The sequence below is a fragment of the Syngnathus typhle genome, linkage group LG16 (genome assembly GCF_033458585.1).
Source record: "Syngnathus typhle isolate RoL2023-S1 ecotype Sweden linkage group LG16, RoL_Styp_1.0, whole genome shotgun sequence".
Lineage (NCBI taxonomy): Eukaryota > Metazoa > Chordata > Actinopteri > Syngnathiformes > Syngnathidae > Syngnathus > Syngnathus typhle.
In genome coordinates this window covers 3,368,512-3,392,144 of record NC_083753.1, presented here as the reverse complement: position 1 = coordinate 3,392,144, position 23,633 = coordinate 3,368,512, and the positions used below count along the sequence as shown (strand labels likewise).

Below are 23,633 nucleotides of genomic sequence, written 5' to 3'. Positions count from 1 at the left end.
GAGTTTGGTCCGCATTTCCGGCAGTAAGTCGGATTCGTTCCCAGTGAGGGTTGGACTCCGCCAAGGCTGCCCTTTGTCACCGATTCTGTTTATAATTTTTATGGACAGAATTTCTAGGCGCAGCCGAGGCGTTGAGGGTGTCCGGTTTGGGGACCTCAGCATCGCGTCTCTGCTTTTTGCAGACGACGTGGTGCTGTTGGCTTCTTCAGGCCGTGATCTCCAGCTCTCACTGGAGCGGTTCGCAGCCGAGTGTGAAGCGGTTGGGATGAGGGTCAGCACCTCCAAATCCGAGTCCATGGTCCTCGATCGGAAAAGGGCTCCATCTAGTGTTGAAACTGAGAAGTGAGCTCAAACTTCTTGTGCGGGCCAGATTCAATTATGTTTTCAGAATTTTCTGCGGGCCAATAAAAACTGGACCGCGGGCCGCAGTTGGCCCGCGGGCCGTAGTTTGGACACCTCTGGTGTATGCAATAGACGTCAAAGAACCTTTCATGGTCTATGTGTTATAGTTGTGTTTTAGACGTCTAAGCATGGCCGGCGATTAGACGGCTATGTATGGACGAGTCTATAGCAATAGACAGCTATGCTATAGACGCGTCCATACATAGCCGTCGAATAGTCGTCTAAGAAACTTTCATATAGACGTGTTTTAGACTGATTTTTAGCCTAGACGTCCAGGCACTATATAGCGGTCTAATAGACGGCTTTTAAACCGGAAAATGCTCAGTGGGTTAGGTATGATACAACAATTCATTGACACTTGTTAACCCCAAGAATGCTGTAAAAATTGACTCATTTATTGAAAGACTTTATGTGAGTCGTTTGCTCTGGCTGGCTGTTCTTTGGATATAATATGGAGATGCCCTGTAATATGTTTCTTTTTTGTATCATCTGAGCTTTGTTTTTGTCTTTGTCCGTTTGTACTTGCTATGTGCAATGGGATTGTTAGGGTATGATGCTGTACCTAATTTGTGTTTGGATAAATGGTTGGGGGTGGGGTGGGGTGGGGTGGGGGGTTGGGGGTGGCGCACAGTTTCCTCAACAGTCGCCATGGAAACGAGACGCAAACATTCCAGTAAGGAGCGCGTGGACGAGGTAAGATGACGAGGATGCGCGCTTTTTTTCTCTCCACACTTGCAATTTACATGCAATTGCTATTATTAGCTGAGTACAATAGCGGGTTTTGGACATGTTACACAACTTTGAAAAACATTTTCGTTGTGACATTTCAAACGTCTGACAATTGCATGCCGTCATCACATCACGACGATTAGGTTCACCAAGTTACCACAATGTCGTTGTGCCCCTTTAAATTTTGTATTTCAAATAAGAGTAAATAAATTCATTTTAAACACAATATTTACACCAGAAAAATCATAATCTCCAAATTTGTCGAGATTGAATTAAATCCTTAAGTATCATGTTCTTTTTGCAATTATGATCCTGAAACTACAATTAATCTTATCTACAACTGCCCTATTACTTCTAAGTTTTGGAATGATATTGAGAATATTATACTCACTAAAAATATATGTATAGACATTAGAACCAAATATATTGTACCTGTTTTTGAATCAGAGAATACTCCACTTGAGCATGTTACTAATGTTCTACTGCTCGTGGGAAAGTTCCTTATCCACAAAGCAAAAGTTAATAATTCGTCTCCACTTCTATTTTTTGTCTGAGCTGGAGTCATATGTTCGTGTTTTGGCTCTCGTTTCAGACAAGAATAGAGCGCGTACATTGTTATTTCTAGAAAAGTTCTTTCGTGTGACCTTTGATCGAATTTAAATCATATTTGAATCATAAGTTTTTATGTTGCATTTTCAAATTTGTGCTTTGATCTGTTTTACATGTTCATTCTATAAACAGAAAACTTGAATGTTTGCTATGTTTCTGCTAAATAAAGTTTGCAAAAACAAGTTACCACAATCTCACAAAGACTCCAAATATTAGAAACACGTAAAAAATAATAATACAAGGGCAGTCGTTTTTTCAGTGATTAGCAAATTTAGATTTAGTTTCCCCCTCCTCCTCCAGTAATTGAAGTTGACATATACAGTATATACTAGGGGTGTAACGATACATCGATACACATCGATTAATCGATATAATGCTCTACGATTTATTGGCATCGATGCTAAAGGTAAACATCGATTTATATCGCCGTGTTTGACCTCGGACATTAGACGCGACTTTATTTTGAAATCCAGTTCATTGTTGCTTGCTTCCTCTTTCCGGGAGCAGTGCGCGCCGCGGCGTTGTTGTGTTGTGAGCAGAGCAGCCACGTGAAAGGGGAGTCGACAACTAGTACGCGGCTCCTGGGCTGGTGCTATGGCTAGTGTCCAAGAAGACGAGGAAAATGGCTCCCCTTTAGGCTTCAAGTCATTCGTTTGGAAGCACTTTGGATTCCAAAGAAAAGATGGCTCAACGGACAAGACACGTGCAGTTTGTAAATCCTGCCATGCGGTGATCAAATATTCAGGGAGCAAAAATCTCGCCGCACATTTAAAGAAAAAACACGACATCAAAGTTCAGTGTTAAAGTAAGCAATTTGTATACTACAATACTCTTGTAATTTCCTAAATAAAGAGTTAGCAGTACCTTGTTGATTTTGCGTATGAATTGTTATAAATCAGGATATTGTTCTATATTTTTTATTTAAAAAAAATATATATCGATCGTAGAGCACTATATCGCGATTAATCGTGAATGAATCGCAGCAGGCTTTAAGATATCGGCAAATATCGTATCGTAGTTCTTTATATCGATATTATATCGTATCGTGGCAAAACCCGCGATTTACACCCCTAGTATATACTACATACTATAACATAATGCAGGGGTCCCCAAACCCCGGTCACTTGGTACCGGGCTGCCAAGCCAGACAGAATTTTTTTTTTTTTATCGACGATCAATAATTCAGGTCAAGACGCTCGTCCCGGTCACGTGACATGTTTCCCCAGTCCAGCCCGCAAAGCTAGCAAAAATGAGTACGAATTTATTTTGAAAAATATAAAAAAATTGGGGATTCTCTCCCAATTACATCCGTCGGTTCAGGTCAAGACGCTCGTCTCGGTCACGTGACATGTCACCTCAGTCGAGCCCGCGAAGGAAGCAAATATGAGCAAGAAACAGATGTTTGGAAAGCTTCTTCGAAAACGGAAAAAAGCCCAATGAGTAGACGGAAAAAGAAGAGGCTATGACTTCTAAGAAAAGGAAAGCTGCATTTAAAAGAACATTTCTGGAGTCCTACTTAAAATACGGATTTATCGCCACAGGTGAGTCTGACGCGCCAAGCCCACTCTGCATAATATGTGGCGACAGGCTAGCTAACAAGGCAATGAAGCCTTCAAAACTGCTTCGGCACATGGAGACCAAGGATCCTGCATTAAAAGACAAACCTTAACCACTTCGGGTGTCATTGTCTCCGATTACGCCTAGATGGGACCGGCTCGTTTCTGAGAAACAAGCTCAGTGCTCCCACTAATTCAACATAATGGTGAGTTTTATTTTTATGTCGTTTATACTTGGTTTTATGCCGTATCATTTTATTTCATCGTATCTATATAAACTATAAATGTATTATTTATTGATATTAATGTATTATTTATTTATATAAAGGCCAATCTGCGGAAATATTTCTGACACGTAACCGGTCTGTGGCGCAAAAAAGGTTGGGGACAAGACATAACGTACACTCACGCTGACATTCTTGCAAACAGAAAGCGACTCAAAAGAGCATTGCAGTTTTCTCATTGGAGGCCGTTCGATGGTTGGATGTTAGGATGATTAAACAAACGAAAAGAAACATTTGCTTGACGTTTAGGCCACCTGAGTGACAAAGAGGAGGAGGACCAAGAAGATGTTCAGGCAGGCGAAGAAAGTAGGCGGGGTGGCGGAGCTACCGCAGCGATGGGATCGAGCCAAACAAGAGGAAGTGGAGAGGAAGAGGGAGGAGCTTCTCACACTCTTCCTCACGGTAAGACTCAACGAGAGCGTTTGGGTGACCATGGTGACGATGATGCTCAGTGGCTGGCGTTGCATATAATAATGCAAGGGTCTAAAGTGGGCGCGTTTGTGGCCACAGGTCAAAGTTCATCGGGAGGAGCAAAACTCGTGTGTCAATCGGGCGAAGTTGGACCAGGCCTGGCGCGTCATCCTGCAGCGGGCGCGCTCAGAACAGCTGCGCCATGACATCATCGTCTTGAGACAGACGTTAGAACGACAGCTGGATGGCCTGGACGATATCATCAAGGTGTTAGCATGCAAGTTAAAATGACAATGGCGACCAGAATGCGTGCCGCGTTCTCCTTGTTTCTTGGGCCGCTTCCTGTTTGACCCTCACAAAACTTGCTCTTTGACTCTTCCTTTGTCAGTTCCAGCTTGGCCACTCTTCTTGTTGGTTTATCGCAACACGTCATTGGACCTAAAGAGCTCCTTTGGTGTTTATGCGACTTCCTGCTCGATGTTCGTATCACTTCCTTTCTGTTTCTTGGTTTTAGTTTCTCACGTCTCCTTACTTATTCCTTACTTGCCTTCTTTTTTGATCTCTTGTGGCACTTTTTGTCACACCACTTCCTGTTCTTTTTTTTCTTTTTTTTGAGGCAGGTCCTGTCAGGTGACCTGGAGGAGGCGGAGCGTCAGTGTTGCCGCGTGCGTCGCCTTCACCTTCATCACGCCGAGCGTTTGCGGACTTTGCTGGAAGAGCGCGTGGCGTCTGTGCGGATCCACTGGGAGCAAAACATGCAATACATTGATCAAGGTTTCGCAGAAGACAGGTCGGTGGGCGGTCCATTCGAGTAAACAATAGGGGTGTAACGATTTATCGATACACATCGATTAATTGATCGATTTATTGGCATCGATGCTAAACGTAAACATCGATTCATATCGCCGTGTTTGACCTCGGACATGAGACGCGACTTTATTTTGAAATCCAGTTCATTGTTGCTTGCTTCCTCTTTCCGGGAGCAGTGAGCGGCGTGTTGTATTGTGAGCAGAGCAGGCACGTGAAAGGGGAGTCGACAACTAGTACGCGGCTCCTGGGCTGGTGCTATGGCTAGTGTCTAAAAAGACGAGGAAATTTAGGCTTCAAGTCATTCGTTTGGAAGCACTTTGGATTCCAAAGAAAAGATGGCTCAACGGGCAAGACACGTGCAGTTTGTAAATCCTGTCATGCGGTGATCAAATATTCAGGGACCACAAATCTCTATATTTATATTTAAAGAAAAAAACACGACATCAAAGTTCAGTGTTAAAATAAGCACTTTGTATACTACAATACTCTTGTAATTTCCTAAATAAAGAGTTTGCAGTACCTTGTTGATTTTGCGTATGAATTGTTATAAATCAGGAGATTGTTCTATATTTTTTTATTTAAAAAAAAAATCGTAGAGCACTATATCGCAATGTATCGTGAATGAATCACAGCAGGCTTTAAGATATCGGCAAATATCGTATCGCGGTTCTTTGTATCGATATATCGTATCGTGACAAAACCCGCGATTTACACCCCTAGTAAACAACCAAGATGCATCTCCTTAGCGCCGATTCGTGACCAAACTCATGTTGTCATTTTGATGCATCGCGCTGATCGGGGGATTAACCGGTCTTCTGTTGCTGCTCGGGCCCTAATAAATCCTTGGAATCAAAATGTTATCAATGGCGACTTTCTCATTTCTCACTGATTCTGAGAGTAAACATTTTTTGTAATTTCATGTTTCAACTCTTACTACACGCAAACTAATCGACACCATGCAAGGTGACAAAACGGACATAAAACCATTCCCCATGTATCGAAATAAGGAAAGTCGCATCCATTGGATGGCAAACAAGTGGGCCGTGTCCCTCCACAATGGTGCAAACAATCCTTGAAAGAAAAAAAACGTGACAACAAAACGCATGGTTAAAAGAAGGCCAAACAGATGACATGCTAATGCACTAAGTTGCTACCTGCAGTAACAACATGGCAGTGGAGTCCCAACATCAGCGTCGGAGCTTAGAGGATGCAGCGCTGACGTCGCGGCGGCATGATGATGTCATGCGCCAAGTGCACGCGGTGTACGGCGACATTATGGCAGCCCAGCGCGACGCTCAGTGTGAGCGGGTACGTCGTCAACCGCTCGCTCTCACTGCCTGGACGCTGTCTTTGTTTTAGATGGCTAATTTGTTGTTGCGCCCTCCTGTCAGGTGTCGGCGCTATGCCGCGCCGACGAGAAGATGGAGGAGAAACGACATCAGAAGCAGGAACTGGAAGAGGTGAAACAGAAAGTGGAGCAGGCGTGCCGCCCGGCCCAACTTCTGATGTCCAGAAACCTGATGAATGACACCGGCAAGGACGTGACGAGAGTGCGCAGGCTGCAGGTGACACGCTGGCGAGCGTTTAGCAGCCAGGGGGCGTCACCTCAATCACATAACCCTCACCTTCAGGTCGCCGTCAGCAGCCTATGCGCCCAGCTAAGCGCCTTCCAGACAGAAACGACGTCCGACGCGGAAGCGCTGATGTTGGCGAGCACTGAGGTGGCGGCCATGGCGACACGTCTTGGCCGCCACCTGACCGAAGCCCGCCGGGCATCCGGGAAACGTCTCTCCGTGCTGGCGCTCCAGACAGACGCCGCTGCGCACAAGCTGAGGGCGCTAGTCGACAAGGTGTCAGAGTCAGGTCGTCGTGGAAATAGAGAAGAGAGGCCGAGGCGCTGACCAACGTTTTGTCTGCAGGGTGAGAAAGTTCTGTTGGCCACATCCTTGTGTAGCCAGCTCGAACTCGCAACGACTTGGTGGCCAAGCAACGGCAAAGACGACGAGCATCCAACAAAGACACGACCGACCGAGGTAGGAGTTGGCCGCACGTAAAAAATGTTTGCAAAATAATGTAGTAGGGTTAGGGTTTCAAAGTAGGCTTTCAAACTAGGGTTGGGGGTTTCAAAGTAGGACCAAGTATAGTAAAGCCTTACATGGTCAATGGCTTTGGTTAAAAAGAGAAAAAAAAAACATGTAGTGAGCTCTCGAGACTTTAGGGACTTGATGTTTGCGCATGCAGACGTTCCCGGAATGTTACCAGATGAGTCGCCTTCTCAACTGGGACCTGCTGCAGCAAGAAGCGCTGGCCAAACGCTCGGAGGATCTGCGTCGTAACAACCGTCGGCTCAGGCTTCTGCTACGCCGCTGTCTGCACGGCGCGGTGCTCGGAGGAGGCCCCGCACACGTCGCCATTGAAGCAGCGCCCGTCGCGCGCGCAAACCCAGTCGGGACGTCGCGCCATAACATCATCGAGGCAAACGCCGTCGTCAGAAACTCACTTACCTAACAAGGACACCCGCGGCCACGAAGCGGACTTTTACTTTGGAGGCGCCACATGCCACGGAGCTCCTGAGCGCCACTCGTTCTTTCTGAAACAAATTGCTCCAAATGTTGCACTCTGCGATTGGTTCGGAGCGTTCGGCGCACTTCCGTAGTCTGACAAGCGCTAAACTGCTACTGTATAAAAAATGCATCAATATGTCTTAAAAATGTTGGGTAGCGATGAATATTGTGACATTGGTGGCGATTTTGGTGACTTTTGACATTTGTTTAATTTTCGATAGCAAATAGTTTAGGGTTCTCAAATCATGAGTTGTGTGTGCTCCTTTGCAATTGTTAAGTTTGTCCACTAGAAATCAGTGTTTACCAGGCCTCAGACACTTCGAACCATTTGACACAATGCTTCAGACGGCTCCATTCGCCCAATGTCGTTACTTCCCGACAATGAAATCAAACGCAAGTTGGAAGACTAGAAAAAATACTTTTATTGTAATCATGCAGCACACCGACAAGAAGTAACACGTCGCGTGATAAATGTCAGCTGCTCACCACACCATCAATCACTTAATTAAAAAATAAAGAGAGCCATTCAGCGCAGGCTCCAGGAGGCCTCTGGTTGGACGGTTTCTCCTGGAGTCTCGACTTCCTTAATGTAGATATTGAAGCCTATGAGAAAACGTGAGAACGACAGCAGTGAGCGAAGTGGCGTGGATCTGCTGCTTCCCAGCAGATGCTATGTGATCAACCAATCAAGGAGGTGACTTGTTTGAAAAATAAAAATGAATAATATCGATGAGTTGTCAGTCGTTTCCTTGACTTTGAGCTCATTGCAGTTATCATGCCGTCATCTCAAGAATTCAGGGACAGGAGGTAGAGGAGCAAAGACTCGAAAGCCCGCCAAAACATCCTGACTGAATGGAGATTTCTGATTGGCCGGCTGCTGCTTAGGTCTGAAATCCAAAATAAATCGGGTCCAACCAGGACCAGTCGTTACGTTTCTATGGCTGTCACACTGACTGGCCAGTGAATTGAGACATCAAATTGGCTCGCTGGGATCCACATGACATCTGCCCTGAGTCCCGTCATTTTCGATCACGACCAATCTGAATCGTTATTTCAGAAACTGGAAGTTGAGGTGTCGGGGCAAGAGGGATCCTTGTTTGATTTTAAAATATCAAAAAAAAAAACATCGGCGACTGAATGGACATATCCGATTGACCGGCTACCGCTGTTGAGGCGTATCATATGAGCACGTTGACTGAGTCCTGTCCTAACTAATTGGGCTCAATCATTTTAGTTATATCACACAAACATAACAAAAAACCTACGATTACTCGCGATGTCAGCAACAACACGGCCAGTTGGCCAGCTGCAGTCCTGAGTCCCGTCTTGACCGATCGGAATCAATCTGGTCTGATCAGAATCAATCGTCCGTTTGAAATTAAGTTTTTTACCGTTGTGTTCTAGAAGCGTTGGTGAAGAAAATGCATCACCTCGCTGCCATCTTTGTCGGTGAAGCGAGCCCGAGGACCACCGGCTGACAGGAGCGTCGGGATTGGACGACAAACAACCGATGGGGTGATGTGGAAGAGGGGCTTTAGTGTCATGTGGACCAATGATGTCATTGGTCAGCTGCCCGTGTCGGTCTTCAGGCGGCGTGCATGGCGGTGATTCAGCGTCACGTTTCTGTGCGCAGGGTTCCCTGCAGGCGGGGAGGGCAGACACTACACGTAAACCCTGGCGAGGGCGTCGGCTCCGGCCGAGGCGATGTAGGCCTTGGAGGGGTGAAAGGTCACGTCGTAAATGGCCTCGTCGCTCTTCTTACGGTGCGCTGTGATCTCCTGCACGCACGTCTTGGAGTCCAGATTCCATAAGCGCAGCGAGCTGTCGTGACCTGAAACCACGGCAACGACAACAGTTATTCCATCGGAGGCCAGGCCACCTTGTCTGACGAGCCACGCCTACTTTTAAGGGGCAAAAGTGGGCAAACTTACTGCCGGACATCAAGTAGATCCCGTTTGGATCCACCGCCAGACTGGTGACGGCGTCCAGGTGGGCCACCATGGCGTGGATCACCTTACCTGCAAGTGCGCACACGCACGCAAGCAAACAGGCACACACAGACACACGTACCATTTATACAAACAATACTTGCGTGGAGCCACACACATTAGCACAAGCACAGACCTGTGGGCGGACAATGACGCATGCTCACAAAGGTATACACAGTGGAGTTGCAAACAATGATGAATTCAATAACCAATTAAGCCATTAATTAATGGATGACGTGGATTAAAAGAAATAATTTCCTTTTTTGGATTCCGAATCTGGCAGCACGCTGACACACTGGTTAGCATGTCCGACTCACAGTTCAGAGGTTGCGGATTCGATTCCACCTCCCCTGTGTGGAGTTTGCATGTTCTCCCCGGGCCTGCGTGGGTTTTCCCCAGGAACTCCAGTTTCCTCCCACATCCCAAAAACACGCTTGGTAGGCTAATTGATCCCTCCAAATTGCCCATAGGTGTGGGTGCGTGTGCGAATGATTGTTCATCTCTGTGCCCTGCGATTGGCTGCCAACCAGTTCGGGGTGTCCCCCGCCTTCTGCCCGACGACTGCTGGGATAAGCTCCAGCACGCCCGCGACCCACGAGGGGATAAGTGGTATGGTATGGTATGATATTAGATGCATGGCTGGATGGCTAAACGGACAAATTCCTGAACAGGGCAAATTTGGAAACATCTTATTTGGATCCGACACCAAGAAATCGCAGACGTCGGCAGGACGGAATTTGGAGCATTCAGACAACTTGATGAGTTGTCGATGATCGGCAGCGCACCTCCAACAGGCAGACGGGCGAACGCGGCCCGCGGGTGGATGTTACCTGACTTGTTGTCGAAAAACTTGATGCTTCTGTCCTCGTGTGCCGTGATGGTGACAGCCAGTGTGGGATGGCCCACCGCCCTGTAGATGTGATGGCAGCCAGGACGGCCTGCGTGTGGAGTCACATGGTGGGACAAAATAGACGCTTTAAGTGGGCATCATCGAGCACCGGGACCGCATTTGGCGGATGGCAAAACCGCGTTTGATGTGTGCGCTTACTTCCTTGGCCCTGGCCCTTCAGCACTAGGGCACTCTGAGCCGTCTCCAGGTCGTAGAGCACCACGTCTCCGCTGTCAAATGACACCACGGCGCAGGCGGGGTCACAGCCGTCAAAGTTCACCGAGGTGGGGATGCCGTGCTCTGTGTGCGCACAAAGCCATGATGTGGGATGAGTGCGAGTGTGTGTGCGAGCACGGTGCTGCTGACCTGCGGCGGCATTCAAAGTGCTGATGCAGGGGTTCTCCTCACGAGGGTTCCACAGCTTGACCGTCCCGTCGGCCGAGCAGGACAGGAGGCGGTTCTTGATGCCGCTGTAGGCCAAAGCCCACACGGCATCCACATGGCCCAACCACGTCCCTGCCAGCGCGCCAGCGTCTAGAAAAAAGGAAACGCAAGGAAAAAAGGACCCAATGGCGGTGGCAAGCTAACCTGCCAATGGGACCGAATCGCAATCCCGCTCCAATCTTTTGACTCGAAAATCAAAACACTTTTTTAATTGGAGGGAGGCGCGCTAACACATGCCGCTGCCCCTTGTTTTGGTGGCATCTGGCCACTGTTTGTTGCAACCAAACGCCCGCAGGCTTGGTTTTTAAAAAAATGCCCTTTCGCACCGTTCGTCAAGAAATTATGTTTGTCAAATGAGGCATGTTAAAAACGACCACCCGGGCTCAAGCGAGCTCCTCCCCGACATATGCAGCTCTTCTCTTTAGCACAGTGCTTCTCAATAATTTTCTGTGGTGGCTAACCCTAACCCTAGGGAGAAGAAAACATTTTGCGCCCCCCCATGTTATTAACATAAAAGAAAACACAATATAAATAAAAAAGATAGATCAACTTACAATAAAGAATAACAATAACATTGATTTTTATTCTGTAACAGAACAGATTCAATGTGCATCACTTTGCCTGGAATTAAAAATAAATAACTAAACTATAAACATTCTTGACCAACTGCCATTTAATGCTGGCAATAATACAATAAAATAATATTAAACATACATAATATCAAATTAAATAACAGCAATAAATAATATTCAATTCAAAGTAATCAGCAACATTAACTCAGGAGCACAATACATAAAACATTTTAAACTACAAAACTAAAATGAATAAAACAATTTGTGCTCAAAATGAGTGCTCAAAATGAGGCAGCATGACGGAGACCATATCCACGGCTGCAGGTAGTATCAGCTCTTCTGCAATGGTGTTTTTTTTTCTTGCACTGAGCAACCAGCTCAGTGGCCTTGTGGTAGAGTGTCCGCCCTGAGACTGGAAGGTGGTGGGTTCAAACCCTGGCCGGGTCATACCAAAGACTATAAAAATGGGACCCATTGCCTCCCTGCTTGGCACTCAGCATTAAGGGTTGGAATTGGGGGGTTAGATCACCAACTGATTCCCGAACGCGGCACCGCTGCTGCTCACTGCTCCCCTCTCCCCCAGGGGATGGATTAAAATCACACGGGGATGGGTTAAATGCAGAGGACAAATTTCACCACACCCAGGTGTGTGTGTGACGATCATTGGGACTTTAATCTTTAATTTGTTACGCTGCTTTATATGATGCTTACAGCGGAGATGGGGACTCGAGTCACTGTGACTTGGACTCGAGTCGACTCGAGTCGCTGTTTTGAAGACTTGTGACTTGACAAAAAATGAAAAAACTTGAGACTCGACTTGGACGTTAAAGACTCGGGACTTGACTTGACTTGAGACACGATGACTTGAATTACTTCAGTGTTATTTAGTTTATGTTTTCAGTTTGAATATAAAATTAATAATACATTAAAAAAAATAATATCAATAACACGGTAGGAGCGCAGGCTGAGAATGGCGTTGTCATGATTGGATCACTTCACTGTCAATCAGTCGTGCCCTCTCTACCTACCGAATATGTTTATAGGAGAATCATGGCCCTTTATATCAGACGTGCGCAAACATGTCAGCGGGAGCGGGAGTCATCACCTTCGGCTATCGTAATTACTTTTATGATGGCAAAAGACGGACAGCACAGTGCGAGATATGCAACAAAAACATTTCGGACAGCCAGACGACAACTTCAATCTTTGTCCGTCATTTGAAGAGCCATTCTGCCAAGTAAGTGCTTTTCATTTATCTAAATAGTTGTGTATATATAGCTTTAATCCAATGAATATGATGATGAAACTGAATTAAGTACCGTTTTCTTCCATGTATAATGCGCAAAATTTAGCTAATTTATTGTCCTAAAATCTGGGGTGCGCATTATACATGGGTACAAAAAAAATAAAAAGAATTCTCAATTTTTTTTTTTTTTTTTAAAATCCGGATATCATACGGAGGCCGCGATTACAGATGTGCTTTCTTCTCTGCTGTTCACTTCAAACACACTCCATACGAACACAATGCTCTTGTATCAGACGCTTGCTAGATCACCTGCTCGTTTGCTGTCACAATGTACCCTACACAAATCCGAAACATTTCTTCGCTATTGAGTATGCTAGCGCATGCGCAGTGATACTGACCGGCAGAACATCCGGTTGTTCCCAAAGATGATCTTTTTTCTGAAATAATTTTACGTTCACGGACTTAAGTAGGAGTCAAAATCTGGGTGCGTATTATACATGGGTACAGGCTTTTTTCCAGCATCAACATGCCATTTTTAGGGTGCGTATTATACATGGGGGCGCATTATACACGTAAAAAAACGGTAAATATGATTTAATGGTGTATTTTACTGAATATCAGTAATTACAGTGCAAATCCAAATTAGTCATTTTTTAAACAGGTTAGACACATTGGACAATGATGGTTACTTAAAGTTACTGATATCTTGTCTTTTCACTACTAAGATCAGATTCTGCGGATAAAATTGCAATAATAAGGTGACTTGACTTGGACTTGACCTATTTAAGGACTTGACTTAGACTTGACCTATTTAAGGACTTGACTTGATTTGACTTGTCCAAGAAAAAAAATGACTTGGGAGTTACTTGAGACTTGAAGGTTAAGACTTGAGACTTACTTGAGACTTGCACATGTGTGACTTGGTCCCATCTCTGGCTTACAGTGCTTGCTGATTGACTGAAGAAGCATTCACAAAGTGGGATGATTGTTGGCAATATTCAGCCCGTTTTCGCTGAAAAACCTCAAGCATCTTATCAGCGTGATTGGGGTGCAATGACTTTATAAGTGCCGCCTTAATTTATTTGGCTTCGTCTGTCCGCTGCCAACATTGTAAGGCACAAGTAAACATACCGGTCTTTCCTCGTCTCCCATCGTAGTCACACTGAGGCCGAGCGCTACGTACGCTTCATCATATTTCCTTGTCTTAGTTTTCGTGTAACTCTCAATTCTCTTATCTCCGTCTCTCTCCGCTGTTCTTTTCTTCAACCCTGTTTACCGTTTTTTTCCGTGTATAGTGCGCCCCCATGTATAATACGCACCCTAAAAATGGTATGCTGATGCTGGAAAAAAGCCTGTACCCATGTATAATACGCACCCAATTTTTTTTTTTTTTTTTTTTTTTTTTTTTTTAAGTCCCAATGATCGTCACACACGCAGGGAGGCAATGGGTCCCATTTTTATAGTCTTTGGTATGGTCTTAACTAGGCTGGATGTAATTTTTTTTGTTGGCGTTGATTTCTCCGACTGCCCCTAAACACACCACCGCGCTGCGTGCGCACACGGGAAAGAGGCGTGCGGACGTGAAAAAGGCGGCTCTGTATGGGAGAGATGTTGAAGAGGAATAAAAACACCCTTGGAAACCAAAACTTGGTGATTTCAAGTTTCATTTCGAGGGACATTTGTCACGTCTCGTCCCCAGTTTTGCTATGTGTCTAGGTTGCCATAATTTCTGTTCGCGTCGCCCCTCTCTTCCTGTGTCACCTCAATCGATGTAACGTGTTTTGTATTTAAGTCCTGTCTGCCCGTCGCTCACCGTCGGATAATTGCATGTGTTGCTGTCATGATGTCTGTTTGCTTTCTGTTCCTGTCTTTGGTAATGTCACCCTGTCTTTTTGTTCCACGACTTTGTCGGTCAGTCCTGTTGTTGGTTTTGTTTTCTAAAAAAAAAAAAAGAAAAGAAAAAAATAAAAATAAAATTGTACCCATGTATAATGCGCACCCCAGATTTTAGGACAATAAATTCGTTAAATTTTGCGCACTATACACGGAAAAAAATGGTAATATTTTTCCATGGTGTCCCACTGCACTTTTTATCGCCTGCTCTGTGCTGTGTATGCGTATGTTCCGTGCGCTCGACACTGTAGAGCGACTACTCCTTGCGCACACTCACAGTGATACCGCCACTCCCACCTGCTGCAGTGGATGTCTAATTCCCCTTTAATCTAATACAGCCAAAAGAAAAGCATGTTCCCTGGTGTCACACGCGACACCCTTGGTATTGCACAGCGCCAACCCCCCCCCCCTTCCACTATTTGAGAAGCACTGTTCCATCCCCAAACCAAAGCTTCAGGTTCTGCTGCCCAAAACATGACATTCACAAACAGTTGTGTCAAGGGTGCACGCAAAATGCCTTTGCGGCTGAAATTCATTGGACTTTTTTTTTTAATCTGCAGTCTCACGTTTGAGTCATTTTATCCTCCAACGTCGATGCAGCTGAACATAGCATTTGCGATTTCCCGGCGGCTCTGCGCCTACCGTACGTGTCGTAGGGGTCCACATTTGGGCCGGGAACGTTCCACCACCGGATGGTGGTGTCCACACCGCCGCTGAAGCAGTGCTCACCGTCGGCCGTGACGGCTAGCGACAGCACGGGGCCGCTGGAGGTAGGGAGAGAGGGACACGGGGCTAGGTTAGGCTCCGAGGCTCGGATCGGCCCGTTGGCACCGCACAATACGTACGCATGAGCTCTGAACGTGTAGACCGGCTCCACGTCCAGCGAGGCGCTTCTACACAAAAGAAGCAAAGTCACATGATGTTGGCGGGGTGGTTCATGAGCTGACATATTTGCTCAACATGACGTCAAATGTTTAAGATATGAAAAAGGTTATCAAAAGATCTGGTCATAGCACGATAGCTGATGTCGTAACGAGGGATGGGCGAGTCCCCATGTTGCTAACGATAGCCGTAGCGGCTTTATTTGCCTTTCGTGTCACGTCAAGTTGCTATCTCTGGTTATTCCGGATGGGTCTGATTGGAAAGTGGTCTCGATCGTTGTTGTTAGTATAGGTGACTAATCGAGAATTGATACTCATATTGCTCTGAAGAGGTATTGAACATCCCCAGTAGCAACGCTTTGTGATTTTTTTTTCCTAACGTAAAATTTCAAAAATTAAACACGTAAAATCATAAAATGAGTTTTGGCATTAGGTTGTAAAATGATGTTGAATGTTAGTTAGGTATCGGGTTCCATTTTATAGTCTTTTTGGTATGACTCGGCCAGGGATCAAACCCACGACATCCCAGTCTCAGGGTGGACACTCATACCACAAGGCCACTGAGCTAGAAAATGTAGAGGTGCTCAAATCAATAGATTACTCGAAACCTAAAAGATTACCAAATTAATCAACCATTTTATTGAGAGCCATTTTTCTCCAAAGGGTCCAAAATCTTAGATTTCGGCCTCCCAATAAAATTTCAACAATTCTTTTCGGATTTGTCGTCTTTCGTATCGAATTTGCCACTGTCGTTAGGCTGTTAGACAACGCCGACAAACGTGCGTGGCGGTGATGTGTGGTGAAGCCAGCTGGGCGGCGCTACTTTTTGGCGGCGAGCGTCTTGGTGAGATTCCACAGCTTGAGCGTGTGGTCCTCAGACACGGTGAGCAGGCAGGGCTCCAGCGGGTGGAAGGCAAGCGCCCGCACGCCGTCAAAGTGGCTGCGCAGCGTGTACTTGGGGTTCCACGTTTTCCGGAATGACGACTCCTGATTGGACGCCAGCTGGGGAGGGGGGAGGAGTCGCATTAGCCAGCAAACATTCAGCTCGCCCTCATTTCTATTGGTGATGTGCTTTTAGGAACCGAAGCAACGTAATGTTCAGTATGTGGGCAATGAGGTCAAGTGCAGGAACTAAGTTGTAGTCATCACTCACGTCGTAGCCAAATTCCACATCGTCGTTGGAGACGGTGAGGTCGGCCAGATCGCCCAATCCCAGCACGCTCTCCAAGACGCGGTCGGCCCCTCCCATCAGGAAGTCGTTCCCCGCCCCAGGCACGAACGGCAGCGGTTCAGCTGTGCGCCACAGAAGAGGGCTAGTGTTAGCGCCGGCGTCCTCTTGGCCGGAGGCGGATGGGGGGCGGACGCCCACTCAGCTCACCCCACTCCGTCCCGTCTCCAGAGCTGCGTGCCTCGCCGGCGCCTTCGCCGTCCTCGGCCGTCACCAGGAAGTCAAACTCCTTCAGCGCCTCCTCCGTGTCGCCGGCGTCCTCCTCGGACGCCAGACCCTCATTGCCCGCCTGAGGACAGCGACGATGGGCCGGGGCGGATGGCAACCGAGAACATGGAGAAGAGGAAGAAGGGTTAGGAAGGCACTGGAACCCGAAGAAAAGCAAGCGCGATAGACAGAGCAAGTAGAGAAGGACATGGAAGAGAGAGACAAGCGGGACGAGGAGGATGAAGAAGATGGAGGAGACCGATTGGGAAGACGAGAAGAAAGAACTAAAGAGGAGGAGAAATAAGAAAAAGAAATGTTAGACCAAAAGGAGGAAGACAAAGATCGGGAAATGATGAAGAGATGGAACACCTACAAGATGAAAATGAGGAGCAAGGCAAAGATAAAACTAGAAAATGAAATTTCTGGAGAAATTCCGCGTGAAGGCGAAGAGGTTGAATAAATATTTGGAGATAGCTATGTTTAAAGTTGGAACGGGTCAAAATTTTTTGAAAAATGTAGAAATTAGAAGGGAAAAACTAAATTTTTGAGAACTTGGCGTAAATTCAAAATAGAAAATGTTTAATTTTTGATGTGGGAAGTTGTGGAATAGGTAGGCAAACGAACATTTGAAAGTTGGAACTGGTTGAATCGGTCAAAAGAATGTAGAAATTAGAAGGGAAAATCAAAATTTTGGAAAAATAGCCGTGAATTTCAAAATTGAAAATGTGGAATTTTTGGTAAATGGAAAAGTTATGGAATAGGTAGGCAAAACATGAACAGTTTAAAGTTGAAATGGGTGTATCGGTTGAAAAATGTAGAAGTGAGAGCAACTGTTGAATGCCCCATAGAGAATGAATGGGAATTGAAATTTGGAACGAAACGAAAACTATGGGTTTAAAAGGTTCACTTCGGAATTCTGAAGTTGAAACGGGTTGAATCGGACAAAAATTGTAAAAGTTAGAGCAAATGTGAAATTTATGGCACTTCTGGTTTCAATTAGGGCACTTGTTTAAATAAGGTCACCTCCGGTTTATTAGGGGCAAAAAATGTAGAAGTTAGAGCAAATGTTGAATTCCCCATAGAGAATAAATGGGAATTGTAAAAAAAATTGTGCCACAATTTTTTAAAATTTGGAACGAAACGAAAATTACAGGAACACAGGTTAAGAAGTTCACTTTGGAATTCTAAAGTTTGTCAAGTGTCATGGAGGTACGAGATGGTGTAAACTTAGGTAGTGAATTTGGCCCAGGCACATTGGCTATCCCAAAACATGTAGTAGTTCAAAATTTCACCAGGAGATGGTGTTAAAGCTTGACATAGGGGTGACCTGATGGAAATGAACAAATCTAACAAATTAAATAGTTAGCAATTGGGAGGACACGACCTGTTCAAACACGTAGATACGCACAATTTTGGAATATGAATTTGCTATGCCATAATTTTAAGATGCAACAGCTTGAGCAATATCAATACATGTGTTTAGGTTGGAAGAACCCATTATTGTGTTAAGTACTATTATGTGTTGAGATTGATCTTTATTAGACAAGATATATGTGATTCATGTTGCAATGTTTTGTCCAACCTGTATTTAACATTGGTGTTCCATCCATACCTGAATGCATTAAGTTGAGAGGAGACTTAAGGGCTGATACTAGAAGTAAAGAGCGAGCAAAACAGGAAACATCTGTTTCCGGTGATTGCTGCTTGAAGCAAGGTTGCCAAGACAACCAGTGGTTTCGAGCCGGCCTGGACAGGCATCAGCTAAGGAACATTCTCGAAACTTCTAGAAACTTCCAGGACGGCCACCTGACGTGCGGGATGATGTCATTCCAATGAGGTAATACCAGAAGCCTATAAATAGGTTGCCCGAACACAGAGTGGGCGCGCTTCTTCCTAGTCAGGGCGATGGCCGTGACGCTGCCCGGAGTATAAGAACGAAGATGGATTTTGCATTCTTTTTGAGATTGAACCAAAATCTACTAAGATGAATTTCCAGAGTCTTCAAATTGGACTTTGTCAAATTTTAAACTTCGAGGAAAGCAGGGGAGAAATCCACCGGGCAGAAAAGGGGAAGTCACCACTTTTACTTTCTCCTCATGGCCAGACCTTTCCTCTTTTTTAAACAGAATTCGGATTTTGGAACAAAGGAGAGCCGGTCACTCGACTTGTTCAACCAAATAGAAGTTTAGACCTTTAGTCTCCTCTCTTGTTCTGTCTGGGTGAGTCTTGTTATTTTGTTTTTTCGACTTGCATTTCTTTTTCTTGCTTGTTCATTAAATCTCTTCTTGAGCCTTAATTCGGTATCGATTACCGTTTTTTTCCGTGTATAGTGCGCAAAATTTAACTACCGTTTTTTTCCGTGTATAGTGCGCAAAATTTAACTAATTTATTGTCCTAAAATCTGGGGTGCGCATTATACATGGGTACAAAAAATTTTTAATTTTTTTTTTAAGTCCCAATGATCGTCACACACGTAGGGAGGCAATGGGTCCCATTTTTATAGTCTTTGGTATGGTCTTAACTAGGCTGGATGTAATTTTTTTTGTTGGCGTTGATTTCTCCGACTGCCCGTAAACGCACGGGACAGCAAACGAGCAGGTGATCAAGCAAGCGTCTGATACGAGAGCATTGCGGTCGCATGGGGCGTGTTTGAAATGAACAGCAGAGAAGAAAGGCAAAGTGTTGTGAAATAAAATGCACAGAACGGATGCGCAAGACACGTCAGCGAGAGTTGTTTTCTTCCTATTAGTTTCAATTCACAGTTTAATTAGCAGTTTCAATCAGCAAATAACAAAATGCGTATTACAGGTAATATTTTATTTCACAACACTTTGCCTTGTCCTTTGGTCTCTGCTGTTCATCCTAAAACACAAAGGCGCTCTTTAAGCAATGCGACAGTGAGCGCCCGGCGCGCTGCGGTTGCGCGACCGCACCAAATTAAGCTCCCTGCGCAGTGCGCACTGAGGTCCACTTAAATTTTAGAAAGTACATCAGGACTTTAAAAATATCTTCTAAATTTCAGCGACGGCTCTGTCACAATAATCAACCAGCGCGGTGCAGTTGGGCGGTCGGCGGCGCGCTACGGTTGAGCGTTCTCTCGCACGCTCTCTCTCTCGCTCTCTCTCGCTCTCGCGCACACGCGCACACACGCAAACCGGATATTATACGGAGGCCGCCATTACAGATGCGCAAGACACGTCAGCTATATAAAGAGCGAGAGTTCAGTTCTCTACCTAAATCCGTATTACAGGTAATATTTTATTTCACAACACTTTGCCTTGTTCCTTTCTTCTCTGCTGTTCACTTCAAACACGCTCCATGCGACCGCAATGCTCTCGTATCAGACGCTTGCTCGATCACCTGCTCGTTTGCTGTCCCATGCGCGCACGGAGCGCGGTGGTGCGTTTACGGGCAGTCGGAGAAATCAACGCCAACAAAAAAAATTACATCCAGCCTAGTTAAGACCATACCAAAGACTATAAAAATGGGACCCATTGCCTCCCTGCGTGTGTGACGATCATTGGGACTTAAAAAAAAAATAAAATTCATAAAAATTGGGTGCGTATTATACATGGGTACAAGCTTTTTTCCAGCATCAGCATGCCATTTTTAGGGGTGCGTACTATACATGGGGGCGCACTATACACGGAAAAAAACGGTATTTCGTATTAACTATGTCGAGCATGGTTTTATATGCGGTAATTACAACTTTAAAATGTCTTTATTTCCCTATCATAGTCATTCTTTAAATCCGTTCAATTCTTTTTAAAGTGAAGACAGCTTTAATCCTTAACATCAGGAATTGTCAGATCTTGTTCGAAGTAGTTATCTTGAGCTCAGCTAGGGCGAGGGCGCTCTAGTGAATTAACGAATCCTTGAGGTGTTAACAAAGGCATCTAAAAAATATCCGTAACGTAATACCAGCATCAAACAACAGGAGGGAGCCATCATTACGGCGCGGTCATACCGGCGACTTGTCTCGAATTGAGTTACTCGGCTTGCGCGTCGGATGACTTGAAAGGGGTTGGCGTCGTATAGAAATTACATTGATTTTGGTAGAATTAATTTAACTCGGGTGGTCAGCTACGGACGAGTCCCTCCGCCCCGGCTTATTGAACCCGTTACTGGGGAGCCGGAGGCACTTCGATAAAAAGTGCCCGTTTGACTAGTTGAAATGGGTTGAATTGGAAAAAAATTGTAAAAATTAGAGCAAATGTTTAATTTAGGGCACTTCTGGTTGAAATAAGGTCACTTCCGGTTTACTTGGGTCACTTTCAGTTTAATTTAGGTCAGTTTTGGTTTGATTTGGGGCACTTCCGGTTTGATTTGTGGCACTTCCGGTTCACTTCCTGTTAAAATTGGGGCACTTCCGGTTTACTTCCTGTTCATGTCGGGGCACTTTCTGTTCATTTTGGGCCTCTTCCTGTTTGTTTTGGGGCACTTCCGGTTCACTTAGTGTTCATTTTGGGGCACTTCTGGGTCAATCCAAGATGGCCACCACACTGGAAGTGGGGGTAAATTGGGTGAGCACAGTGGGTGAATATGGTAAGCATAAGGTGAACAGTTCAAAGTTGGAACGGGTTGAATCGGTTGAAAAATGTAGAAATTAGATTTGTAAAATGAAATTTTGGAGAATTTGGCGTGAATTTCAAAATTGAAAATTTGGAATTTTTGGTAAGTGGGAAGTTGTGGTACGCAAAAGATGAACAGTTGAAAGTTGGAACGAGTTGAATCGTTGAAAAATGTAGAAATTAGAGTTGAAAAACGAAATTTTGGAGAATTTGGCGTTGGAGAGAGCAACAGCAATCTGTACATATTCTATTAGGTTAGACAATCTCATGGACATTTTAATGTTCATATTATGCAATTCTTTTCCTTAGTTTATATAAACAGAACTGCTCAATCAGAACACTAATACGACACACACATAGGCACACCCACACCCACAGACACAGAGGGGTGACGCCCCCCACACTCACAGATACCAAATGGTCATGTGACAAGTTCCCGCCTTTCCGGACAGTATAAAACAAGCTGACTTGGAGATGGACGTTGTTGATGTGCCGCCTTGCCATTGTGTACTGACTGCCATTGAACAACCCAAGATCTTGCCAATAAAGGACCAATTCTACACTCCACATCTTTGTTTTTCCTGCCTCAACTTCGGACATTCCCACACAACACGCAACAGATGGTGACACGGACGTGGGTTTTGTCCAGTTGAGCAGGTTTTGGCCGCTTTCAGGTGAGGCTTGCCGCTTTGGTTCGGAGGTCCGGGGTCCCATCTTCAAAAGGTAAGGATTTTTCCCTTTACAAACGGGACTTCCGCACCGTAGTGGCATTGCCTTGGCTGAAGCTTAGCGTATTTTGCCGTAAACGGGTTTGTGTACATGAACTTGTTCTGGAAAAGTACAGCGGTCGTGTGTGGAAATGAGTTGCTGCTTGAGTGGGTTTCGCGCGCCGTTGTTGTGTGTCTTGTTTTTCGTCTTGTTTTGATATAAACTTTCGGCGGTTGTCGATGTGGTTCCGAGACCTGCGTCTTGTGATTTGATATTGTTGTATTTTTGGCCTTTGAGTGTACCCGGCATTTGCGTTTGGCGGTCGTCGATGAGGTTTCGAGACCTGCGTCTTGTGGTTTGTCACGTGTGATCATTTGGGCTGCTGCGTTTTCTCCCGGCATTTTTTGAATGTGGATGTGTCCTGATTTAGCCGCTGCGTTTTCTCCCAGCAATTTTTTAATGTGGATGCGTACTGATTTAGCCGCTCCGTTTTCTCCCGGCATTTTTTTAATGTGCATGTGTGCTCATTTAGCCGCTGCGTTTTCTCCCGGCATTTTTTTTACGTGGTTGCGATCGTTTAGCCGTTGTGAACCTCCCGGCAGACATAACTGAATTGGGTTTTGTTGTTTGGTATTTTATAGGGGTGTAAATCGCGGCTTTTGTCACGATACGATATAATATCGATATAAAGAACTGCGATACGATATTTGCCGATATCTTAAAGCCTGCTGCGATTCATTCACGATATATCGCGATATAGTGCTCTACGATCGATTTATTTATTTTTTTTTAATAAAAAATATAGAACAATATCCTGATTCATAACAATTCATACGCAAAATCAACAAGGTACTGCAAACTCTTTATTTAGGAAATTACAAGAGTATTGTAGTATACAAATTGCTTACTTTAACACTGAACTTTGATGTCGTGTTTTTTCTTTAAATGTGCGGCGAGATTTGTGCTCCCTGAATATTTGATCACCGCATGGCAGGAGTTACAAACTGCACGTGTCTTGTCCGTTGAGCCGTCTTTTCTTTGGAATCCAAAGTGCTTCCAAACGAATGACTTGAAGCCTAAAGGGGAGCAAATTTCCTCGTCTTTTTGACACTAGCCATAGCACCAGCCCAGGAGCCGCGTACTAGTTGTCGCCTCCCCTTTCACGTGCGTGCTCTGTTCACAACACAACAACGCCGGGCGCACTGCTCCCGGAAAGAGGAAGCAAGCAACAATGAACTGGATGTCAAAATAAAGTCGCGTCTAATGTCCGAGGTCAAACACGGCGATATAAATCGATGTTTACCTTTAGCATCGATGCCAATAAATCGTAGAGCATTATATCGATTAATCGATGTGTATCGATGTATCGTTACACCCCTAGTATTTTATGATATTTTTTTCCCTCTCGTTGCCTCTGTGCGGGCGTGACACCGGTGCCTGTTGAGATTGGAAGGGGGTCTGTAAGAGTCTGCTCTTTTGTGCCTCACCTTCCATTGTCTCCATTGCTGCTGGACCGTGAAGTGGAGAGGAGAGCAATTGTTGTGATTTGCTTGTGAATGGACTGTAAGAGTGCCTTTTGTGTCTCACCTGTGCCTTTCTGTCTTTAATTGTCTCCATTGTTGCTGCACTGTGAGAGGGACA

General features: G+C 45.2%; 2 protein-coding genes across 10 annotated transcripts in view; one reads left to right on the top strand and one right to left on the bottom strand.

The window, feature by feature from the left end:
* The first annotated feature begins 1,132 nt into the window (after positions 1–1,132).
* ccdc65 (coiled-coil domain containing 65) lies at positions 1,133–8,525 on the top strand. Of its 5 annotated transcripts, none has more exons than XM_061301803.1 (8): positions 1,138–3,502; positions 3,830–3,982; positions 4,091–4,258; positions 4,612–4,781; positions 5,962–6,109; positions 6,193–6,651; positions 6,721–6,834; positions 7,043–8,525. In XM_061301803.1, exons 2-8 carry the CDS (start codon positions 3,866–3,868, stop codon positions 7,307–7,309), a joined length of 1,443 nt encoding a protein of 480 aa, XP_061157787.1. In that variant the 5' UTR covers positions 1,138–3,502; positions 3,830–3,865; the 3' UTR covers positions 7,310–8,525. The 5 variants fall into 5 exon arrangements, with proteins under 5 accessions (XP_061157788.1, XP_061157787.1, XP_061157786.1 ...); XM_061301805.1 differs by having other exon boundaries at positions 1,141–3,982; positions 6,193–6,366; positions 6,433–6,651; XM_061301804.1 differs by having other exon boundaries at positions 1,133–3,982; positions 7,064–8,525.
* Positions 7,764–23,633, bottom strand: part of strn3 (striatin, calmodulin binding protein 3) — a 50,106-nt gene continuing 34,236 nt past the window's right edge. For 2 of the 5 annotated variants that reach the window (XM_061301800.1, XM_061301801.1), the window contains exons 7-16: positions 16,657–16,795; positions 16,432–16,571; positions 16,102–16,280; positions 15,243–15,290; positions 15,040–15,161; positions 10,609–10,776; positions 10,402–10,542; positions 10,184–10,291; positions 9,297–9,383; positions 7,764–9,196 (exon numbers count right to left, since the gene is read on the bottom strand). In XM_061301800.1, coding sequence (XP_061157784.1) covers positions 9,027–9,196; positions 9,297–9,383; positions 10,184–10,291; positions 10,402–10,542; positions 10,609–10,776; positions 15,040–15,161; positions 15,243–15,290; positions 16,102–16,280; positions 16,432–16,571; positions 16,657–16,795 — 1,302 coding nt within the window. In that variant the 3' untranslated portion in view covers positions 7,764–9,026. Of the gene's footprint in view, positions 9,197–9,296; positions 9,384–10,183; positions 10,308–10,401; positions 10,543–10,608; positions 10,777–15,039; positions 15,162–15,242; positions 15,291–16,101; positions 16,281–16,431; positions 16,572–16,656; positions 16,796–23,633 lie in introns of all 5 variants that reach the window. The other 3 variants (XR_009718421.1, XR_009718422.1, XR_009718423.1) reach the window with 3 other exon arrangements.